This window comes from Rhinoraja longicauda, chromosome 1 (assembly GCF_053455715.1).
Source record: "Rhinoraja longicauda isolate Sanriku21f chromosome 1, sRhiLon1.1, whole genome shotgun sequence".
Classification (NCBI taxonomy): domain Eukaryota; kingdom Metazoa; phylum Chordata; class Chondrichthyes; order Rajiformes; family Arhynchobatidae; genus Rhinoraja; species Rhinoraja longicauda.
Window position 1 is genome coordinate 132,969,820 of NC_135953.1, and position 25,560 is coordinate 132,995,379.

Genomic DNA, 25,560 nt, shown 5'->3' on the forward strand with positions numbered 1-25,560 from the left:
CATCTTCACCGGCTCCTGAGGAACACGTTAGCAGAGACAGAGCAGAGGCGAGGAGTCTGGTCTGCCTGAAGACAAACTAGTGCAAGGAGCCCGGCGCGGGCAGTGCTTGGCACTTCTGCGTCAAGCCAAGGGCAGGCCCGGCCCGGCCCGGCCAGGTAAAGAAGCGCATTGGGAAGGTGGGGGGAGAGGAGGAGATGGTGGGCGCCGCTAAAGTTGCTGCTGATGTTCAGTCATTTAAAAAAAGGGATTGAGCAACGAGGTCTCTTCAACTTGGTCAAAAAGGCCCACTTCAAAATGTGATCACTACTACTACTACTACTACTACTCACTCCGGCCTGTCGGCCTGCTCTGCGTGAGATAACCACACGAGGGGTGTTTGCGCAGTCATCAACCAGAACCTGGCAGAAGCGGGGCGGGGCAAGGCTCAGTGAAGGGAGAGGGAGGGAGAGAGAAAATGTGAGTGGAGCTTGCTGTGTGCAACGTGCGGCGAAGCCAGGCCGCGGCCCCCACTACACTACTAGGCCGTTCGCTGCGATTCCCCCGCTGGTGCTTCCTTCCACCCGTGGACAAGTCAAGCACGATCATTCATTGTTGGGGAAATCGACTTGAGCCGAGTCAGGTGGAATTAGTGACAGAATTATCTGAAGGCGGGTCTCGACCCAAAATGTCACAAATTCCTTCTCTTCAGAGGGATGCTGAGTTACTCCAGCATTTTTTGTCTACCTTTGATTTATACCAGCATCGACAGTTTTTTTTCCCTACAGAATTATTTTGATCAGTGAAATGGTAGGGAATTTATTATTCAATGTTTTGATTGTTAATCAGTCTGAGTATAATTCTAAAAAACTAACATTACAAATAACGGTCTTGCAAACTTGCTTGACCATGCAATGGTCTGTTATACAGATTATTTAAATTGACAAAGTTGCTCGCACAGCATTGTGTGTTTAAAAAAAAAAGTCAGAACTGAGGATGCAGGAAAGCTTCAGTGAAAGGCATCCTGGAAACAATCCTGAAAGCATCTGTAAAAAGAGAAACTCTCAGGTTCATGGCCCCATGTCAAAAGTAATGATGTAATTAAAATGATTTGACATAATACAAATAACATTAACGCAAGCTTGTTTGAGTGGGTGGAGAAAGTATCTCTGCATGAAAGAAGTACTAATTAGAAAGCAGGCTTGCTACTTGTCTTTTTGATTCAAACATTTCATTACATTCTTTACTTTATGATCTGTCATGTTTTGTAAGCTTTTTTTGCCATTATTTATGCCCAACAAGTTAGTTTGTCTAATGGTTAATCCAGTGCCTCCATAATGTTTGGGACAAAGACCCATCATTTATTTATTTGCCTCGGTACTTCACAATTTGAGATTTGTAATAGAAAAAATCACACGTGGTTAAAGTGCACATTGTCAGATTTTATTAAAGGCCATTTTTATACAGTTTGCTTTCACCATGTAGAAATTACAGCTGTGTTTATACATAGTCCCCCATTTCAGGGCACCGTAATGTTTGGGACACATGGCTTCACAGGTGTTTGTAATTGCTCAGGTGTGTTAAATGCCTTCTTAATGCAGGTATAAGAGAGCTCACAGCTCCTCGTCTTTCCATCACCTTTGGAAACTTTTATTGTTGTTTATCAACACGAGGACCAAAGTTGTACCAATGAAAGTCAAAGAAGCCATTATGATACTGAGAAACAAGAATAAAACTGTTAAGAGACATCAGCCAAACAGGCTTACCAAAATCAACTGTTTAGAGCATCATTAAGAAAGATATCACTGGTGAGCTTACTAATCGCAAAGGGACTGGCACGCTAAGGAAAACCTCCACAACTGATGACAGAAGAATTCTCTCTATAATAAAGAAAAATCCCCAAACACCTGTGTGACAGATCAGAAACGCTCTTCAGGAGTCATGTGTGGATTTGTCAATGGCCACTGTCCGCAGAAGACTTCATGATCAGAAATACAGAGGCTGCACTCACTGCAAGATGCAAACCATTGGTTAGCCGCAAAAATAGGATGGCCAGGTTACAGTTTGCCAAGAAGTACATATAGCAACTACAGTTCCTGAAAAAGGTCTTGTGGACAGATGAGATGAAGATTAACTTATATCGGAGTGATGGCAAGAGCAAAGTATAGAGGAGAGAAGGAACTGCCCAAGATCCAAAGCATACCACCTCATCTGTGAAACACAGTGGTGGGGGTGTTATGGCCTGGGCATGTATGGCTGCTGAAGGTACTGGCTCACTTATCTTTATTGTTGATGCAACTGCTGATGGTGGTAGCATCATCCTATCTGCTCAACTTCAAACAAATGCCTCAAAATTAATTGGCCGGCGGTTTATTCTACAGCGACAATGATCCCAAATGTACTGCTCAAGCAACAAAGGAGTTTTACAAAGCTAAATTCTTCAATTCTTGAGTAGCCAAGTCAATCACCCGATCTGAACCCAATTGAGCAAGCCTTTTTTTTTTGCTGAAGAGAAAACTGAAGGGGACTAGTCCCCAAAACAAGCATAAGCTAAAGATGGTTGCAATAAAGGCCTGGCAGAGCATCAACCAAAGACGACACCCAGCAACTGGTGATGTCCATGATTCGCAGACTTCAAGCAATCATTGCATGCAAAGGATATGCAACAAAATACTAAACATGATTACTTTCATTTACATGACATTACTGTGTCCCAAACATTATAGTGCCCTGAAATGGGGGGGGGGGGGGAAGACTATGTATAAACACTGCTGTAATTTCTACATGGTGAAACCGAAATGTATAAAAATGGCCTATATTAAAATCTGACAATGTGCACTTTAACCTCATGTTATTTTTTTCTATTACAATTCTCAATTTGTGGCGTACTGAGGCAAATAAATAAATGATGGTGGGTCTTTGTCCCAAACATTATGGAGGGCACTGTATTTAAACATGGAAAGACCAAATTATGTATGTAAAAAATTAATTGTGATCTATAGCTCTTGATTTTGTTTTTGTCATTTATCCAAGTTAAAATGGCAGATAATAAGTTGCATTTATGCATAGTGACATGTTGAATCGGAATGGAATGTTCAAGTAAAGCAGTAGTACAAATGTATTATATAATGATTATTTGAAATTTAATATTATTACAGTGTAATGTTTGAATTTCAAAAGATTGTATATGCCTAGATTAACACGTGAATAAAATCAATTAATACGGTCTACAAATGAAAATTTGTTCCTCTTTCTAATTAATCTTAAAAGCTTCTTTTCACATTTTCAGTTTTCTGCATGTTCTACAAAACTTGAAACTTAGTGTATTTTTGATTCTGTTTACAAACTATTTGAAAACAGTGCGTGTGCATTATTTATTAAGTTTAATTTTGCTGTTCAATGAATCTTATTAGTGGAAACTTCTTTCTACAGTCCTTGAATTACACGTGGCACTACTCAAGACAATTTTTGCCATCAAATAAGCTCACAAATACAGAATGGCAGATAAACTCACCAGAATTGCCATTGTCAGCCATGACAAGTGCAAACCCAAGAAATGTCGCCAGGAGTGCAAGAAGAGTTGTCCGGTTGTACGAATGGGTGAGCAATTTTGTCTTTCCAGCCCATTTTTACACTGCTTATTATTACTTCAGATCCTTGTTTTAAAGATTTAAAGATTGAATTTTCTATAACCTTTTACGCAGCAACTTGCATTTGTGTATTCCATTTAATAGAAATCAACCCAGATATTAAGACATCTGGTGGTAGAAATTCCACTTCCAATAGCATTCATTTGAAACAGTGTCCACTAGTGCAGTTGACCAAAGTTTCTACAAGCTGCATGAGTTCCAGCCCCCTTCAATCTGCTTTTTATTTGTGCGAGTTCTTGGGTGCAAATTTCAACAAAGAAGCTCTATACTATCTGAGTGATGAGACCCAAGAGATTCCAGGGCCTCATCAATCATAAGTGCCACAGAAATGCTTTGACGATTGTTAAAGTAATGTCCCAAATGCAATTGGGAAAGGCTTGAATGTTTGTGCATATTCAGCTTACTTAATGGTTTTTTAAAAAACTTGATTTAAATTTATTTATAGATGCTAGAAAATACTTGCAATTAAATATGTTTAATTGAACATTTAATACGTTTAATAGAAAAAAATAAATCTTAAACTGTTACCAGTTTAAGATTACCAGATAGTTTGGCTCTGGTTTATAGGAGAGATATCCCCCCCACAACTGCACAGGAAGTCCAGTGCTGTAATGCCATTGGGATAGTAGTGAATATCAGCTGTGCAGAAGCAGAATAAGTTGATTGATTTAAAAAAACACAGAATAAAGTTGATTGATTTAAAAACAAAAACCAAAGTGACCCAAATAGAAATATTTTTACACTGCAAGTGGTAAAGGTATGGTAAGTAGTGGAGCCACAATCAAGTGCAGGATAAATATCTAAAAATAGCGAATTTGTTGGTCAGTGGTGTGTGGGGGGGGGGGGGGGGGTGAGATCAGCTGGATTGCAATTTTACACGGGGCACCTTTAGACTCCAAGGGCCAAAAAGTATCTTTCCATGCTGTGTGACCATTCTGTAATCTATTCTTTCAACTGGTGCTGCCATGGCTGCCCAAGAGTTCCGGCTTCGATTTTGGGTCATTTTTTAAATTTGTTTTCATATTACCATAGATCTGTGCCAACAGTATGTCTTCAAGAAGCCACCCTACAAATATGTGATAATTGTTTAGTAAAGAAATCCAAAACTGTCAATTACATGCCTTTCTGATCAGTGTTAAGTCATACCGTTTACAGAGTGTTTTTCTTTCTCACAGGAAAACTTTGTATTGAAGTTACTGCCCAAAGTAAGATAGCTTGGATTTCAGAAACTCTGTGCATTGGTTGTGGTATTTGCATTAAGGTAATCAACCTCGCATGTTTTTTTCAAGCAGCTATAGATAATGTTGATAAATGTTATGTATTGTGGATTTCTGGGGATGGGGATGGGGATGGCATCAAGCAGGAAATTAGAAATGCATGCACTAAAGGCGCAGCAGTTATAATGGGTGACTTCAATCTACATATAGATTGGGTGAACCAAACTGGCAGGGGTGCTGAGGAAGAGGATTTCTTGGAATGTTTGAGAGATGGTTTTCTAAACCAACATGTCGAGGAACCAACGAGAGAACAGTCCATTCTAGACTGGGTATTGAGTAATGAGGAAGGGTTAGTTAGCAGTCTTGTTGTGCGAGGCCCCTTGGGCAAGAGTGATCATAATATGGTAGAGTTCTTCATTAGGATGGAGAGTGACAAAGTCGATACAGAAACAAGTGTTCTGAACTTAAAGAAAGGTAACTTTGAGGGTATGAGGCGTGAATTGTCCAAGATAGACTGGCGATTGATGCTGAAAGGGTTGACGGTGGACATGCAATGGAAGGCATTTAAAGGTCGCATGGATGAACTACAACAAGTGTTCATCCCAGTTTGGCAAAAGAACAAACCAGGAAAGGTAGTGCATCCGTGGCTAACAAGGGAAATCAAGGATAGTATTAAAACAAAAGATGAAGCATACAGATTAGCCAGAAAAAGTAGCATACCAGAGGACTGGGAGAAATTCAGAGTCCAGCAGAGGAGGACAAAGGGCTTAATTAGGAAAGGGAAAATAGATTATGAGGGAAAACTGGCAAGGAACATAAAAACAGACTGCAAAAGCTTTTATAGATATGTCAAGAGAAAAAGATTAGTTAAGGCAAATGTAGGTCCCTTGCAGTCGGAAACAGGTGAATTGATCATAGGGAACAAGGAGATGGCAGACCAATTGAACAAATACTTTGGTTCTGTCTTCACTAAGGAAGACATAAACCGTCTGCCGGAAATAGCGGGGGACCGGGGGTCTAAAGAGATGGAGGAACTGAGGGAAATCCAGGTTAGTCGGGAAGTGGTGTTAGGTAAATTAAATGGATTAAAGGCAGATAAATCCCCAGGGCCAGATAGGCTGCATCCCAGAGTGCTTAAGGAAGTAGCCTCAGGAATAGTGGATGCATTAGTGATAATTTTTCAAAACTCTTTAGATTCTGGAGTAGTTCCTGAGGACTGGAGGGTAGCTAATGTAACCCCACTTTTTAAAAAGGGAGGGAGAGAGAAAACGGGGAATTATAGACCAGTTAGCCTAACATCGGTAGTGGGGAAAATGCTAGAGTCAGTTATTAAAGATGTGATAGCATTACATTTGGAAAGTGGTGAAATCATCGGACAAAGTCAGCATGGATTTACCAAAGGCAAATCATGTCTGACGAATCTTATAGAATTTTTCGAGGATGTAACTAGTAGAGTGGATAAGGGAGAACCAGTCGATGTGTTATATCTGGACTTTCAGAAGGCCTTCGACAAGGTCCCACATAGGAGATTGGTGTACAAACTTAAAGCACACGGTATTGAGGGTTCAGTGTTGAGGTGGATAGAAAATTGGTTGGCGGACAGGAAGCAAAGAGTAGGAATAAACGGGTCCTTTTCAGAATGGCAGGCAGTGACTAGTGGGGTACCGCAAGGCTCAGTGCTGGGACCCCAGTTATTTACAGTGTATATTAATGATTTGGACGAGGGAATTGAATGCAACATCTCTAAGTTTGCGGATGACACGAAGCTGGGTGGCAGTGTTAGCTGCGAGGAGGATGCTAGGAGGCTGCAGAATGACTTGGATAGATTAGGCGAGTGGGCAAATGCATGGCAGATGCAATATAATGTGGATAAATGTGAGGTTATCCACTTTGGCGGCAAGAACAGGAAAGCAGAGTATTACCTGAATGGTGACCGATTGGGAAAAGGGGAGATGCAACGTGACCTGGGTGTCATGGTGCACCAGTCATTGAAAGCAAGCATGCAGGTGCAGCAGGCAGTGAAGAAAGCGAATGGTATGTTGGCATTCATAGCAAGAGGATTTGAGTTTAGGAGCAGGGAGGTTCTGCTGCAGTTGTACAGGGCCTTGGTGAGACCGCACCTGGAGTATTGTGTGCAGTTTTGGTCTCCTAACCTGAGGAAAGACGTTCTTGCCTTAGAGGGAGTATAGAGAAGGTTCACCAGATTGATCCCTGGGATGGCGGGACTTACATATGAGGAAAGACTAGATAGACTGGGCTTGTACTCGCTGGAATTTAGAAGACTGAGGGGGGATCTTATAGAAACATATAAAATTCTTAAGGGGTTGGAGAGGCTAGATGCGGGAAGATTGTTCCTGATGTTGGGGGAGTCCAGAACCAGGGGTCACAGCTTAAGGATAAGGGGGAAGTCTTTTAGGACCGAGATGAGAAAACATTTCTTCACACAGAGAGTGGTGAGTCTGTGGAATTCTCTGCCACAGAAGGTAGTTGAGGCCAGTTCATTGGCTATATTTAAGAGGGAGTTAGATGTGGCCCGTTTTGCTAAAGGAATCAGGGGGTATGGAGAGAAGGCAGGTACAGGCTACTGAGCTGAATGATCAGCCATGATCATATTGAATGGCTGTGCAGGCTCGAAGGGCCGAATTGCCTACTCCTGCACCTATTTTCTATGTTTCTAAATGTCGTTTCCAACTCTGATCTGACACCTGGCTTCTATGACCCCTAAATTTTGTTACTTTGAAAATTTTGCTATTAGAAAGTTATTTTTGCTTTTTTATTTTTGACTCTTAAATTTGTCAGTTATCAATGGGGAATCTGTAACGTTACCACGTTACTACGCTTCCATAACATAAATTGCGTACATTACAATTGATGAGTTGGGGAACATGACATGCACTATGCTACTATTGACACTTGTGTAATTATGCATTACTTTACCGTGTAACATTCAGACTAGTACTTTTAACGTGCAGTAATTAAAATAGTCATAGCTATTCATAAGAGCTATTTTTCTCTCTCTCCATCCCTCTGCCACCCTCGTAGTACCAGCTTCAAAGTCGTCCTTTCTTTGGGGGAATAAAGGCGTTTGCTAACACGAGCCAGAAACCCGAACGCGCTTTTCCCCATTGGAACAATTATTTTGCAATGCAATTGTCTGTAATGCAAGATTTCTTAAGGCAATGATCATATTACAGGGGAATTAACTACCTGTGTCTTGCTTATATTTTTCTCTTGGACAATTCTGCTGCCTATTGAGCCAACAATTTTTTTTTCTATTCCACTTCTGGTACTTGGAAGTTAATCCTAGCTATTGTAAGGTTATTGGAATTGAAAACTATGCAGAGAAAACAGAGGTATCAGTGGTCAAAGAGATGTAAGAGTTGGTTTGATTTTGCCCACTCGCCTGTCCTTCCCCCATCCCATTCATTTAACCTCTTCAGTAGGCTGCAACTGCAGAGTTGTAATGCGTGGGTGTTAATAAATTATGTATTCTTATTTCTAAGCCTTTATTTGAAAAATCAGGTTGGATATTTATGGAGAAATGCAGTATCTTTTACAACCTTCTCCCTTTTCTTTGAAATTTAGACATCCAACATTGGTATCGTAATTTACAGTATATCAACAGATATATACTCAAGTGAAGCATTGTAGAGATAAATCACGGAAAGCCTAATTTTAAGTATAAAGGTTCCTTTTCGTTTACTGTTGCCACAACTCCTTTAGTGCCTCCTGCCCACAAGATTTCCCAACCACCTTTTGACAGTGCTAGGATTGTGAGCATCCCAGGTTTCACCGTCCTCTTATATTTTAAAAAAAAACAAATTTTAAGGTGAAATCTGCTAATTTTGATTATGTTTCCAGTAACAGATAGCAGATTTAATGATATTTACCTTTTTTCAAATTTTCATTTCAGAAATGTCCTTTTGGAGCTTTATCGATTGTTAACTTGCCAAGCAATTTAGCTAAAGAGACCACACATAGATACTGTGCAAACTCCTTCAAGCTTCACAGGTAATGGACCGATGCTGGAAGCAATTGTGAATACTTTGAAACCTACTTGGCTGTTTTTGTGTGCATCAAATAGTAAATGGTGTATGTAAATACTTTTTTACAGAGTAACAGTAACAGCCAATTTCATTCATAAGTTTCTCCATAAACTGAAATTCAAAAAGGTGTTTAGAAAGGGGAAAATGGTACATTAAAATTCCAATAATTTTCAATTTTATAAATAATCCTTGCTACCGAAAGGCAGAGGAAAAACAGACTGCTTGCTGAAGTATAACAAACTAAAATTATTTTTCTCTTTGGAGATTAATATTGTACTTTGACTTGCAAGGGTTTTGTGTAAAAAACCGACATATCTATAATGTAAATAAAGATCAGACCTCAGTTCAGTGTAAATTCATTCTCTCTGTAATTCTGTCACATCATACCATTATAAGAATAGTTGTGCAGTCTTTCATAAATCTTAATAGATCAGTAATCTAAAAGTACTTCAAACAAATAAAAAAAATTAAGTAAGATGCCTGCATTGAGTTGGAAAATTATTTCTGCATGCTGAACATAGATCTACACAAGGCTTATATTTTGCAAGTGTGAACTTTTAGTACTTTTTTTAAATTTGGAAATTGTTAAATAATAAAACACAATTGCAGGTAGTAATGATTTCAACATTTCATTTTCAAATTCATTATCAACAAATGTTTAACTAAGTTTCCTGCCCTCTACCACACACAGCCTGAATATATATAAATTTAAACATCATGTGTCTTGGAGGTAGACACACAATGCTGGAGTATCTCAGCAGGTCAGGCAGCATCTCAGGAGTGAAGGAATGAGTGACGTTTCGGGTCAAGGCCCTTCTTCAGACTGATAGGTGTCTTGGTGTCATTTAACTTGTTTTTGTTTAGATAAGTTGCAATTTGTAAATTATGCATTGTGATGGGTCCCACTGGTTGCAGTCAGCAGTTGTAGACAGGCCACTGACATTTAATTGTTGAATTATCAGCAAATCCCAGAATTCCATACATATGTTATAAAATGAGGAATACGCAGATACATTTGAAGGCTAGCACTTTCCGTTCACTCCACTGTTGGGCTCCATAGTCTTGCTGGGACTGTCAATTTCAGTGGGAATTATTGAGGTGTACACTGAGGCAGAAGTAAAGTGAATTTTAATTGTTTCACGTTAATTCACAATGAATGATTTATATTGTTGGTCCTGCCAACAATGTCATTTTTTAATTGTTTTTTAATAGTTGCTGAATGTCAGGCAATTAAAAATCTCTCGGGTTTATTGTCAGCTCAGCTCAGTTTGGAGCATTTCTGGCTGGGAAGAGGGAAGCAGTGATATTTCAACATGGTCACCTCACTGCACCTTGGAATCCCTATAGTTATTGGGAACTTGTTGCTGCATAAGCATATTTGCGTCCAGTGAGATAGCATTTCTGCATCCACACCCATTAGTACATACCTGATTGATCATGGATGGCCATGATGAGTGGAGTTAGAATCTGGACCAGCAAGATGTGGCACAGAGTTTTGGCAGTTGGGTAGATTTTAATAGATTGCAAATGATCTGATCATCAGGTTGCCTATTCCTCGTCCCGGTGAAGTTTTAGGCTTGGTGGGAACTAATGGTATTGGAAAATCTACAGCACTGAAGATTCTAGCAGGAAAACAGAAGCCTAACCTGGGGAAATATGATGTGAGTTCTCTCTTAGGTGGTATGTGACATTTTAAAAAATGATTCTGTTACTATTACTAACATTTTTTATTAAATTCACTAAGGTGACTTGTTTTTGTACAATAAAGCAGCTTTGCTGATGCTGCTTCCCTCATTCAAATAGAATGCATTTCAACTAGTTTATTTCACGCATCCATTTGGTCCAGTCAGTTAAAGCTGGCTATTAACTGAGCAATCCCATCAGTTCCCCTTACTTTCCTATAGCCCTGTGAGTTGTACTCTCTGACATATCCATTACCTTTTGATTATTCTGTCACTTATCTACCCTAAGGGCTAATTTACAAAAGCAATTTAACTTACCTACACATCCTTGTTTTGCGGGAAGATGCCCACTCGGTCACAGGACAAATGTGTAATCTCTACACGGACAGCGCCCGAAGTTGGCATTGAATTTGTGTCCCAGGAGCTTTGCATTATCTATAGTTCAAATTGTAATTAAAAAGTAAATTGAAAGAGCTAACACTAGTTTTTCAGATTTATTAGTTGCACCTGCCTTAGTCAAAAGTACACAACTGCACATTTTTAACTCAAAAAGTATTATTTCTCAAGTTTCATATTTCAGATTGCGTAAGCGCTGTGGAAATCTCAGTCAGATTCACTTTATTCTACCCTAGTTCCTTTGAATGGAAAAAGCAACATATTTTCATTGTTTTACTTTGTCAACATGACAGATCCAAATAATATTTTACAAAGTTAATGATGGCAGAACTCCTAGAATTTAAAGTAGAAAAAATAGATATGTCAAACCAATCGAGCTTAGTGCATGGATTACATTTGAATGAATCTAGAGGAGATTTGGGAGAGCCCTTTTATTCTATTAAATAATTTGTTGGGAAAAGTGTACAGTTCCAGAGGAATGTAGATAATCGTGGAGTTATATAGTGTGGAAACAGGCCAATTGGCCCAACGTGCCCACACCGGTCAACATGTCCCAGCTACATTAGTCCCACCTGCCCACGTTTGGCCCATATCCCTCCATACTTTTCCTATCCATTAACCTGTCTAACTGTTTCTTAAATATTGCGATTGTCCGTGCCTCAACTACCTCCTGTGGCAGCTCGTTCCATTTACCCACCACCCTTTGTGTGAAAAACAAAAAAAACCTCCGATTCCAATTAAATCTTTTCCCCTTCACCGTAAACCTATGTCCTCTGGTCCTATTCGCCTATTCTGGGCATCTGCATCTACCCGATCTATCCCTCTCATTATTTTATACACAGATGCAGAGTAACTGCTTCTCTGATTCTATGTAAATTTCTTCCATGCTTTATCTTCCTAATGCACTGGAACTAGTGCTTTTCATAAATGAATATTGTTTTTTTTCTTCTTATAGGATCCTCCCGACTGGCAGGAAATTTTGACTTATTTCCGAGGATCTGAACTACAGAACTATTTTACGAAGATCCTGGAGGATGATCTAAAAGCTATCATCAAGCCCCAGTACGTGGACCAGATCCCAAAGGCCGTAAAGGTAACTTTAAAAATATCATTTCTGATATAAAATGTTATACTTTAATTTCTACATTTTACACTCAATGTTGATCTCTTCAGGAACTGTATAAAAAGAAAATAACGCAAAAGCTGGAAATCCAAAGTGTAAACAAGCTGTTAATACTAAAAGGGTTTATAGAGAAACGGGTAATGGTTCTGCTCAATAATCTTTCATTAGAACTAATGAAAAGTCATAGTCTTAAAGTGCTGTCTCTGTTTTTCTCTCCATTGTTGCTGTTTTATTGCTAGTGTAGGAAAATAACTGCAGATGCTGGTACAAATCGAAACTATTACAGAATGCTGGAGTAACTCAGCATGTCAGGCAGCATCTCAGGAGAGAAGGAATGGGTGACGTTTCGGGTCGAGACCCTTCTTCAGACTGAATTACTCCAGCATTTTGTGATACCTTCTGTGTGATTGCTAAATAATTTCAGTAATTTTGTGTTTTCTTACCCAATCACTACTGTTCACATTTATCTGCATTGCTTGGCCTCCGTGCGTCATAATACTGCTGTATCAGGTTTATGTTTATTTAACATTTTTAAAGAAAAGGAACTTGCAGGTGCTGGTTTATACCAAAGATAAACACAAAGTGCTGGAGTAACTCAGCGGCATCTCTGGAGAAAACTGCTAGGTTTTGTGTTGGGCCCTACTGAAAACAAGCAGGCAACTTTGCAGCGAAGTGGAAAGACCAGTGTGAATGTCTCTGATAGAATGCAGACCAAAGTTGTTAAGATTACAATTACGTTAGGAGTTGGCAGTTGGGTGGTGGGGTATATATAAACATAGGAATAGCCACATTTGTTGGAAAGAGGAATGAAAACACCCAGAAAACCACAATGATTTGCTTCCTTAACTTGATCTATAGTGTGAAGTAATTGGGAATTTCACTGAGTCAAAGATATTGCCACAGATGCAGCCATGGTTACATTGCAGCCTAAAAACAGAGTAATACTGCTTTCCAGCTTTATTTTCTATAGCCTTGTTGGCATATCCAATGGACGCCAAGTCAAAAAATAAATTCATGTTATGTTTGAGGATGTTGTACTTAAGGTTTAAAATAGACCTCCAAGCCATGGCACTTTACCCCTTATTCTTTAATTCCAAGTGGCATTGGTTGGTGCCAGGAGTGGATATTTCTGGACGCGCGTTTATAGTGATATGTATTTAACAAATAATTGGCGGTTTTCTTAATTGTCACCTAATGTGTGGACAATTGTACAATTCATCCAGTATCAGTTGCCATTTCAAGTAAAGAGGTGAAGGTATAGTTTCTCATCATGTCCACTAGGTTCTGTGATAATCAAGATTACATGATTTTTGTCAAGATATTAAAAAAAAGTAATGACTGGGAATATATAAGCATCTGTCAAAAAAAAGTTTGTATTTAACAGATGTTGTATTCTTTAATTTGTTTTTCCAGGGCACTGTGGGTGCTATTTTGGACAGAAAAGATGAGACCAAAACGCAGGATGTAATTTGTGAACTTCTGGGTAAGAACGCTAAACATTCTGAAATATGTTAATTTTATTAACTTGGTGTTTAATCCATAATACCATAAGAAGTCAAAAATATTTTTGGATACAGATATTAATGACAGGGTAAATTATGGGCTGTTTTTTTAATGTGGAAATTGGACTGGATTAAAGGGTGGGTCATTTAGGAGTGGGATGAACAGAAATATCTATCAGAAAGTTGTAGTTTTCTAACCCGGAAGGCTTGGATGCTGAATAACTGAATGCATTCGGGCTGATATCAATGCATATTGAGCTAAACATCATATACAAAGTACTTAATTTGGTACTTTGGGTGAAAGTAAATGATTTCCAATCAGTCAGTAAACAAAGTACCCCAAGAATATGAAAAAAACTAATGTGGTTTCCTTCTTTCTTCAAGTAAAGCACAGTGAAAATATGCACATAGCTTCTTTGCAACCGTAATTTAAAAAATTAAACTTATTCCCAACTCTTCGACACAGATCTGACTCACTTAAAAGAGAGGAATGTTGAAGATCTCTCTGGGGGAGAGCTACAAAGATTTGCATGTGCAGTCGTATGCATTCAGAAAGCAGACATGTAAGTTTCCAGAAGGAAATGTTTCATTGTTGTTAACTGAGGGCTGCTTGCAAGGACTCATTTTATCTCAACAGTATATGAACAGGTACTAATATATTTAGAAATAAAAGAGAGAATACTGGAAACGTTTAGCAGGCCATGTGGCATCTGTTGAAAGAGAGTTAATATTCCCCCTCAGAAAGTTAATTATCCTTATTTTTTTCACAAATGCTGCCTGAACTGCTGAGTGTGGCATTTTCTGCTTTTATTTCAAATTTACAGCACCTGCGTTTAAAAAACAAAACAACTACAAAGATTTCTAGTTACATTTGAAGATGCTATAGTTCTCCCTGCTGCACTTGCTGAATCCTCACTGCTATCTATGTTCAGCAGTCCCTGTCCACCTGTACTGCACAGCTGAGTTGGGAGCTGGGTATGTGATTGGATCTGGATTTGGACAAGTTCAAGGTGCAACTGCGAAGACAACAACTGCCGGCCGGACACACTCAACCCAAGAGTTGGTCGTCAGTGTTCCTCGGGGATGTATGTTATGCGTCTTGAGTTCTTCAGAATGTGAGAAAATCCCCAACAGCACAACTGACTCTATTCCAAAGAACGATAAAAGGAAATTATTTGTGTGGTGGACAGTAGAGGAGATGGTACTTATTTCATTTGAAATATCTGCCTCTCCTGTGGAATAAGATGGTACACGTTAAACACGACTCCTGAATATTTTCTCCATAAATTGTTCTTATTGATTTTTTATTTTTTTTTCCTTCTTTCAGTTTCATGTTTGATGAGCCCTCCAGTTACCTTGATGTTAAACAGCGTCTGAAGGCTGCCATCACTATTCGCTCCCTTATAAATCCAGATAGGTAAGCTTAAGGTATATCTTTATTTTGCCAAGTGATAACTCTTTGTGTAATCGTACTACTGAGTAAAATATAATGGCCACTGGTAACTTGTAATAAACATTTTTTTTTATTGTACCAATATTTGGTACAAATATTTTTGTACCAATATTTTTAGTGAATGCCATTGTTGTCTTCTAATAGCTTTGGAAATAAATAATTAACTTATTTAAATATCAGCATTTTCACAGTTGACCAGTTATAAATTTTGGTTACTCCTTCAATTAACTATAAGAAAAAATACGACAAATATGCTCAAAGGACTACAATGTTATGAGAGAGGGGGGGGGGGGCTTGCATTAAAATAAAGAGTTTAAATCATATTCAAAACATCCCAGAATGCCCTATTTCTAGTGTTTATTCACAAAATGCTGGAGTAACTCAGAAGGGCAGGCAGCATCTCAGGAGAGAAGGAATGGGTGATGTTTCGGGTCGAGACCCTTCTTCAGATTATACGACCTATTTCTAGTGTAGTCGCTATCATTACATTGCAAAGGTTGAAAGCCATTAGTAATGCGCTTTGAACGAAAGATTTCAATGCATCAAACCAAATGTGTCATTTGTAACACATTTCTTCTTTCACATCATGGAAGCGAAAACAAATTTGCATGCCCATACCTATCTGCAAGATTGAAGAAGTGGAAGAATTCTGATTCCTTTTGCAATTTCCATTCAGCTTGCTTTCCAAGTAATGCTATTAGTGTAGCCATTGGGCAACGTCTTTGTGCATTTCTGCTACTGAGGTCTAATCCAGCTAATAGTCCAAGGTGTGACAGTTACTGTCGACCAAAATATTCTTGAAATTAATCTACAATCTGTCAGCAGTGAGCCAGCCATGCTTGTTGTTGATCTTTGGAAACGTTTTGAATTTGCCTCTTACTATTGGGTGTGCAGCCATTTCCTTTCTTTGTGAGGCCTGCACATCAACAGGACTTGCAACATGATGTTGGGTTGAGATAATGCAATATCTCCAATTCTTTCCACAGACACCCGTCCAAAATGTTGTGAATGCTCCTGTCCTTCTAAAATATTTTGAAGCTATCAGAACAATATTCAAATATAAATTCAAGTAACTAAAATTAGCTGTTTTATTAGCTAATTAAATTAGTATTAGCTAAAACTAATTTTGTCCTTTGAAGCTGTGCTCCCTTATCAAAGTCAATAAGTCATAGAAAATTACATCATGGCAGTAGGGTAACAACTGACCACAACTTCATGACTTCCATATTTTTTTAAGGAATTGCTGATAATTATGGAGGGAATGTCAACAATCATGTGGCACCTGAAAATATCTCCCTGCAAAATAGAGCCCTGTATTTGCTGCTTTTCCAAATTTCTAACAAAAACATTGGGAAATGGCAAAGAATTTATGTGCATTTTACCACTTGTGTAAAATAATGTTTACAAATTATGACCATGTGCTGTTTTACACTTAAAGGATTTGAAAAGAATCTGCTGTTGTTAGATCTAATATTTCTAGCTTAAATTGTGATTAAAAAGTTACAGGAAACAATTTACTCAATGATTAATTTTCTAATTTTTCTGTATTTAGGTATATCATCGTGGTGGAACATGATTTGAGTGTCCTCGACTACCTTTCTGACTTTATTTGCTGTTTATATGGTGTGCCAAGTGCATATGGTGTTGTTACTATGCCTTTCAGTGTTCGAGAAGGTAAAACTTAAATTAATTAATTAACCTTGCTTGGTAAAAATTTGGAAACATTCCTTTTACCAAAAATTGCATCAGTTGATGGTGCAACGACAATTGTAAATATTTGAATATACCTTGTGCGAGATTGGTTTACCTAAATGCTTCAATTAAGGGGTTGATTCTTGCAAGTCTATGGGAATTGCTGTGGAAGTAACAGCATTAGGTTTTAACTCATTGTGTGTATCATTAAGATGGTGATTAATAAACTGTTAAGTCTTTAAAGCACTTTGCACTACTGCATTTGATTTTGACCTATATTAAACTGAAATACTATGAAATTATCTTCTCAAGGTGACAGTTATTGATAAATTCAAGCTCAAATGACTGGTTCCAGTTTAAAATAAGTAGTTGGAATCACGTAAAAATAAATACCATCCAGAAGTGATCATATGCATACAATTGTGATAATGCAGTTTGTGTTCTGCTGTAACTCAGTCACAGATAGCATACAAATATGAAGAAGACCTTTTAATCTCACAATAGGTATCAACATATTCTTGGATGGATACGTGCCAACTGAAAACTTGAGATTCCGTGATGCTTCACTGATTTTCAAAGTGGCTGAAACTGCGAACGAGGAAGAGGTGAAGAAAATGTGCCGATACCATTATCCACGAATGAAAAAAAAGTTGGGGGACTTTGAATTGGAAATTGGAACCGGCGAGTTCACAGACTCTGAAATCATGGTAATGCTGGGAGAGAATGGTGAGCATTTTATTACACAATAGTTCAGAATCGATAAGTACTTGATTGACATTTGTTTGATATCGTATTGTATCTGAATACCCCAGCAGCATAAAAGTATTACTTTTGTCTTTCGCCTTAAATAGAGAATTAAAGCAACCATTGACAAAGAAGTGGAAGGGAAGAAAACAAATGAAATTGCATATTCTATGAAACCAAAGAGGGCAAATAGTAGATTTGTAACCAAGCATGTCTTTGCATCGCTGTAGTTCTTGGCAGCGCAGGGCAGAGAAAATGTTGCTGCTCGTGTTGCAATTAGTAGTTTAAATCAAGTAGTCAGAACATCTTGTTTGGAAAGTATTAACAGCTAAATTAAAGACCAGCAGTCTAAGGCTTTATTATTCTCTTTAAACTTTATGGAAAATGGGTGTTGCTTCATGAAACACAAGCAGCGTTTCTTGCATGGCTGGGGGGTTATTACAGGCTCCTCCAGTTGAGCAGGCTGGGACCAGGATTTTGCACAATGGTATAAATTTTCCAGGAAACCTGGTGAGCTTATTGGTAGTGGGAAATGCACCAGAATACCAGACCCTCACCGAGGCTGCAATCTTTTCCACATTCCTAACCAATTCCCCTGCTCCTACTGCACATCCTGCCCACAGTCCAAACCCCAGTTCTCACACACACCTGTTTGCATTTGGAACCCGTGGCTCACATTCTGCACTAATAAGGGACCTGGCCTTTGAACCATCAGAAGTTATAACAATTGAATGCCAGATAATGAGGACTTTGCCTGTATCTGTCCTCACCGTTTTCTTCCAGAGCAGCTACAGTTTAGAGATTTTTCCTTTGCATCAGAAAACAACCATGTTTGTTCACTATTTAAGAGAGAAGCCATAAGATTATTGACAGTTAATCTCATGGTTTGTCGGAAAATAACTGGAGTCTATGTTTAGGGACAAATAGATGGTGATTGTTTTGTTTTATTGATAGGTACGGGGAAGACAACATTCATCCGAATGTTGGCTGGGAGACTGAAGCCTGATGAAGGAGGTAGTACATTATTGATACAATTTTCGGGAATGGTACTATCAAATTATAATGCTGGCTTGTCAGTTTGGAAATAATGTATTACATATTTCAATAGGTTCGGTGCCTGTTCTAAATGTCAGCTACAAGCCACAGAAGATCAGCCCCAAGTCTCAAGTAAGCAGTAGTGTCTCCAGACTTTTTAGATTGATGGAAATGAATTGCTGAAGGAGGGTTGGAAAGTCCTGAAGTTGTGAAAGTTGCCCCTTGATTCACTGTCCAGAATTTTAAATAATTGGAGGTCTTAAAATTGAAGTGCCATGGAGTTAAATTTGGTGTTTATCCTGTCTGAACATTTCAGCATCTAGATTTACAAAGCCAGCTTCAACCATGGTTTGCCTTGATCAAATTTAAACTCAACTTTCATAATTTTACCCTTTTAATGTGGCAAAAGAAAATATAGGCAGGAGATTTATAGATTTATTAATCTTGTTTCAAAACGTGAATCATTAAGCAACTGGGGACATATGTTTGGTTGGGGGGGGAAATGTTAGTTTTTTAAAGTTAGCTTTTTGCCTTAACAGGGAACTGTTCGTCAACTGCTTCATGAAAAGATCAGAGATGCCTACACCCATCCACAGTTTGTAACCGATGTAATGAAACCACTCCAAATTGAAAGCATCATTGATCAAGAGGTACTGCTTGAGCTTTTTGAAAAAGTTATATCTTGTGTAATACCTGGTTTTATTAACATTACACGTGAAGGAAATATCTCTGCTACTTAAACTGTTGCCACCCTTTCCACCAGACTCCTAATTACAATCAAGCTGTCCATCATCTCAGATGCCCACTGTGAACAAATTAGTTTTATCCTCGTTATTGGATCTTGTCTTAAACAAACTGGCCTTAACGTTGAAAAAATATGTGGCACTATAGTGTATCCAGAAGAAAAAAATGCACTACCAAAGAAAAAGACAAGAAGTGTAATAGCAAACATATACATAGGGATAAATTCTAAATGGCACCTTGAAGGAAGACCAAGAGTTGTAAATGCAGATGTATTAAGGGAAGTAATTCCAACTGGGTAGGATAGTAACTTACAGTTGTAAGGGGAAATTTGGCAATGGAAGAGTCCGAAAGAGTTTTGAGCAGTTATTGTAGGATGATAAATATAAAAAGAGAAATGACACAATAAAAGTGAAGTGTCTCTTTAAAATTATTCAAATAGTTTGAACTTTTGGAGCCACTAGCCAATGCAAAGAAAAGAGGGTGCGTAATGATTGAGTCAGGCTTAATTGTGGATCAGTTGCAGACAGCTACACTTTGGATGAACTGGAAGTAATAGATAATGGAGTATGATCAAGATTTATATATTTTAACTTGGAATTGACTTTGTTTCGGGATTATTCTGGCTATATGTTTCTGTAGAAGGGATTTTAATAAAATCACCTTTGCAATTTTAAGCAATTTATATTTGTCTTAAGAGACAAATGTGTTAAATTTTAAATTCTTAGGAGATTCTTGCAAGATTAAATGATAATCTAATTACAAGCATTAATGAGTCCCAGTACAAGGCTGGGGATGAGGGTGGAGTAAGAGCAAGGAATATTGTGGTCTTTAAAAATAGATGTTGAGCCTGCCCACACTGCTTCACAACCAAAACTCTTTTCCCAAAAAGCTGTTGTTCCAAGATCAATTGAAAACATGAGTTTGATGGTTTAGACAAGGTTGATAAAAAAAATTGGGAAAATGTAGTTTGAAACTTTTAAGATACAGATGACGTATGATTTAATTGAATGAGAAAATGGCTTCAGGTGTTTGAATGGGACCAGGTGTTGTTTCAGTTATTCTGCTAAGACTCAAAACAGTCAAATTAATCACAGCTGTCCTGTTATGGAAGATCATTTTCTCCCTGTATGAATAGGGGTAAATCTAGGATTCACGGCAGTTAATAACAGCAGGGAGGGTTTTTTTCAACATAAGGAAAAGCTAACTATGGTTATGTGCATTACCCAGCATGTTGTGAAAGAGACTGCTCTGGAAGCTGCTTGGAATATGGAGATTTAGAGTCATTATGAGCCAAAAAGAATTTTGCTGCTTCATCCAAGGAGCAAATATTTATTGCTTAGAGTCTTTCATGTTATCATGATAATTGGGGATTGTGGCTTCCGCTCAATGTGACCGCCTTCAGGCACTTCACAATGGCACACTGAGGTACATCTGTTGCAGTGCCATATAATAGTTGTGTCATCAGTGAGAAGCTGGGGTCAAGGAAAGTGCGTTCACTGTCACGTCCCTGTTTCCACTGATCTTTCCACCACTAGGCGCAAGAAGCGCAAGACACCATTGTATGCAGATGCCGAGAAGTGTGTTCAGCTCTGGCTGAACAATTTCTAATCTTGTGATGTGGACTCGATAAGAAGTGAGAAGCTTCTTTGTAAATCCACTCCATTAGATTTGGTGCGACGGATAATTTATAACAGATTTTATTTCCTTTAACATAAAATTTATAATCAGTGTCTATTTCAACAGGTTCAAAATTTGTCTGGAGGTGAATTACAACGTGTGGCACTGGCTCTTTGCTTAGGTAAGCCTGCTGATGTCTACCTGATTGATGAACCATCAGCATACCTGGATTCTGAACAGCGTCTAATGGCTGGGAGAGTAATAAAACGGTAGGTTGTTGGGGGGGTGGTATTGCTGAATAACTTAAACATCACCTTGGCTCACTTGGTTGTTTTTTAAATCAGTTAGGAATGTCAGCTCAATGCTTCTGTGCAATACGGAGGGACTGCTATAATGTTAAGTGACACTGATGCTAAGGGCAATGCCGGCTTAAGGGAATGTAGTTGCCATTAGCAAGATCTGTATTTATTTGTCATCACAGATTGCCATTTGCTAGACCAAAAAGGGTTGCTGAAGAATGACAGACTGATTAGTAGAACCAAAAACCTGTCAATCTCTGCTTTAAAAATACCTAATGGCTTGGCTTCTGAAGCCGACTTTGACAATGCATTCCACAGACTCAGCACCCTCTGACTAAAGAAATTCCTCATCATCTCCTTTCTAAAGGTTCAATCTTTGCATTCTGCTCTCTCACCAATGTAAACCATTGACAATAATTTATATGAAGCTAGGAAATCTGCGCTCAGAAGTCCAGAATGATAGATACGAAATGATCCAAGAGATTGAGCTATGTGGACTAACATAACCGTTGTTTCTAACTGGATCCTCTTTCCTGGGTAGAGGTATGTTGGTGGTATCTTGCTGAGTATTTGTATTCTGGAGACTTCTGCCATGGCATAGAAAAGGCCTCAGTGATAACTAGATCTCAGGTCCCATACTGCAGCGGCCCATCTATGAATGTCTCAGATAGGTTTTGATAAACCTGGAGTGGAGTTTTTTTTAACCTAAAGCTACCCAATTTAACAGCTTTTAAAGATCTGCCAATTAGAGACACTTTCATAAACATACTGACATAAATGCAATATCTTTAAATTATTCGAGATAAACATTCCATTAAACACAGTCACTTACAAATCATTAAAAAGAGCTAAATGAGATCATTAAAACAGTCCTTAATCTGAATACCCATTCAAATAAATGTTTTGGATTATGAGAGACCTATCAAATGTCTACAAGAGTATAATTATTAATAACTCAGTTCTTGATAACATTTTTAGATATACTCTGAAGAATTGACAGTACTTTCTCTCGTTAACTTCCACCTCCCAAAGATGGGTAGGTTGTTAGGTTAATTGGCCACTCACTGTAAGTTACCCCTGGAGGAAATTGATAAGAATGCGAGGAGAATGGGATTGTTCTGTGAGCCATCTTGGAAGCTGAAAGTGGTGTCCAACGCCATTAAGGAAATTTGATTACTGAATTTGTGACAAGTACGCTCTCTACAATCTTTGTTTTAGCTTCATTCTCCATGCCAAGAAAACTGCCTTTGTTGTGGAACATGATTTTATAATGGCCACCTATTTGGCTGATCGTGTGATAGTGTTTGATGGAATACCGTCAAGAAGTACAATAGCTAATCCGTAAGTTTTATTTATTTGGACATTTCATAATTTGCAGCCATTTTGTAAGTTAGATGGTCGAACTGCATGTCTGTTTTTGTATTCTGGTCACTCACCTATAAACCATTGACACTCATTTATGAAGTTTTCTCAGCTTTAATGTCCAGAATGATAGATACAGTGGTGCAGCGGTAGAATTCCTGTCATACAGCGTCAGATACCTGAGTTCGATCCTGACTACGGATGCTGTTTGTACGGATTTTGTACATTCTCTGTGACTAAGGTTTTCTCCGGGTGCTCGGGTTTCTTCACGCACCTCCTAAGGTTTGTAGGTTAATTGGCTTCTGTAAATTATCCTTAGTATGCAGGATAGAACTAGTGTATAGGTGATCATTGGTTGGTATGGACTTGGTGCTTCTTTGATCGCTGTATCTCTAAACTAAACTAATATGAAATGAACTAAGAGAGATTGAGCAATGTTGACTACATGAACTTTGTTTCCTAACTTAATCCTCTTTCATGGCTTTACCAATACTGAAAATAGATATTTCAATTTGTTCATTTTAATCTCCACACCTTTATTTTTTTTTAAACAGGAAGTTAGCGACCTGTGTTAATAACTGAAAAATTGCAACTGTGGCTGATGGCCTTTGTTCCTTTGCACGTTGAACACTGTGAATAAATAAATAAATACACTGAGCACTAAATTGTATTGGGAACTAGATCACAGTGTATTTTCAAGTAAGGTAAAATAGTGTAAGATTTGAGGGCAAGATTTGGATGCTTGTTTTTTTTTATAAGGCAATGGTAGTTTTACCTTTGGTTGTAGGAATTAGCTTTATTTGGGAATGTGGAAAGCACTATAAAATAAAACAAATTATTCCCAAATTGCCTTCACTTTAATGTGTTTCGCTGTGCTTTGCTAAATATTTCATTAAACAATTCCAGTCCACAGACTCTGCTCGCTGGAATGAATAAATTTTTATCGCAGCTGGAGATCACATTCCGAAGAGACCCAAACAATTTTAGACCAAGGATTAATAAGATGAATTCTATCAAGGTGAGCATCAATTTTATATATTAACTTCAGTCTTGGGAATGAAATCAATGTGCCTCTTCAGAAGTAAGATTCCTAAACTAATGGCGATTTACAATACCACTAGAATTTTTTTTTTTAATTCATTGTTCCTTTCATAGTATAGATAAGGAGAGATGAAGAATGAGCTTTATTTTTAAGACTTCTAAATATTTTCAGGAAATGAGTGAATAGAGCAAATGATTGAATATATTAACTGATACACAAGATTAAACAATCCCAAAGCAAGATTTTCTCTACATGCTGTGTTAAAGAAAGTCTTGTATTCTAGTAATACTACCAACCCATCTCAGTTCAAATCAGTATTAGTAGTATAGCACTTCATTGTATCAACATATTGCACATCTAAGTGATGGGAATGGCATCACATTAGCAGTCTCCCCGACCATGAAATATTGTCATTACTGGGATAATGCAGAGGCTAAGCTATCTTTCCCCAGAACAAAAGGAATCACAACATGAAGTGAGTAACTACTGTATATTCGGGTGGATTCAGCAATGATGCACCCTTTCTCAATCCTTTAATTGGTTGTGGTAAGGTGGAGAATGTAGGATTTCAATTCTTTGTCATTCTGAAACTGATAAATATGTGAGATATATTCCTTTGTTTTTAATAGGATGTGGAACAGAAGAAGAGTGGAAATTATTTTTTCTTGGATGACTGAACTATCACTTTTGAGAACCAATGTGATGAATTTACCTGCCATTCAATGCAAGAAACGTTTGGAATGAAAACTGACAGACTCCATCTTTAATTGTTCAATCAACATCGGCAGAGCAGTTTCTAATAATTTTTAAATTGTTCATTTTCCCCCCTTGAAACATTTGTAGCTAACTGATGATATAATTGTGGTTTTATCACTTCTACATTTATTTATTCATGGCTATGATGTGAAACACCAGTTTGAGGTGTGCAGGGGGGAAAGAAGAATCCGACAACACGGAAAGACAACCATGTACTATGAAAGGTGACCAGAGGCTTGTGGTATATATAAAACATCAATTCTGCTTTTATTTTTACACCTGTTTCTTTTGGCAATAATTGAATTTTGGGGAAGAAATCTATTTCAAAGTGTCCTATTAACAATATTAAATCATACAAAAATGAAATTAGTGTACTTTGTGTTTCCTACTCCTTTTGATAGGTTATACAATGCAATTTGCCGAATGAATGAATTGAAATAGGCAGGTGCACAGTTGCAAAGGAACATATCATCATGTGCTATGCGTTATAAAATTGTAAAACCATTCTGATAGAATTATGTCGTAGACTTAACACTAAGGAAATCCTTTCTTTACGATACTTCCTCGGGTATTTGGAGTCTACTTTGCTTAAATTAATCTACAATCATGTGGTCATGTTTGTGCCTGTGAAGCAGTAGAACCCTGGCACCTCACCCTTGTGGAGTGTGAGACCAGGCAAATATTGCCAAAACAAGTACCTCGTTATTTTTGGGCAATATGGGTGCATTTAAATGATAGGCCTATGTGTGTATGTAAGCTTGTGTAGTTGCCTGGCTGATACACTTAATGTGTTAATATTGTGCAAATTAGTCACTTTTAACTTTGTAAGACATGTAAAGCGGAGCAAATGACTGCTGGTGGATTTCTGTATATCCAGAATGTCTGATACTATTTTGTTGAAGGTACTTTGGTGGGTCGGGTTGCTTTGCTGTTTTCAATTTAGAAGGATAGTTGGAGATTTGAGGAAGCTTTCTTTCAGAAAAGCATTATTTAGATCTCCAGAAAGCCCTGACGAATGGATGAAGCTATGTTATAAAAGGAATGAGTATTGTTAAAGAAAAGGCCATCTTTGTCCCCGAAAACTCGTCGTTCATAACTCGATGTAACCATCAACATGTCACAATGCATTTAAAGTACTTGCAGATGTAGATGAATCTCGAGATTTGCACTGTAAAGTCCTATGACTATTCACTTTCGTTTCAGAATAACTTAAATTGTAAACAT

General features: G+C 38.0%; 2 protein-coding genes across 2 annotated transcripts in view; one reads left to right on the forward strand and one right to left on the reverse strand.

Annotated features, from left to right (window-relative positions):
• The window catches only part of anapc10 (anaphase promoting complex subunit 10), a 40,445-nt gene extending 29,500 nt beyond the window's left edge, over positions 1–10,945 (reverse strand). Inside the window, exon 1 of the mRNA XM_078406938.1 lies at positions 10,890–10,945. The gene's annotated coding sequence lies outside the window, so the exon portion shown is untranslated. The remainder of the gene's footprint in view (positions 1–10,889) is intronic.
• On the forward strand, positions 1–24,702 carry abce1 (ATP-binding cassette, sub-family E (OABP), member 1). Its single transcript, XM_078406914.1, has 18 exons — positions 1–155; positions 3,409–3,576; positions 4,802–4,887; positions 8,757–8,854; positions 10,433–10,550; positions 11,923–12,060; positions 13,504–13,573; positions 14,059–14,155; positions 14,920–15,009; positions 16,598–16,719; positions 17,242–17,463; positions 18,436–18,495; positions 18,590–18,648; positions 19,056–19,166; positions 21,004–21,146; positions 22,395–22,517; positions 23,445–23,556; positions 24,210–24,702. The coding sequence occupies exons 2-18, from the start codon at positions 3,474–3,476 to the stop codon at positions 24,255–24,257; spliced, it is 1,800 nt and encodes a 599-aa protein (XP_078263040.1). The 5' UTR covers positions 1–155; positions 3,409–3,473; the 3' UTR covers positions 24,258–24,702.
• The last annotated feature ends 858 nt before the right edge of the window (positions 24,703–25,560 follow it).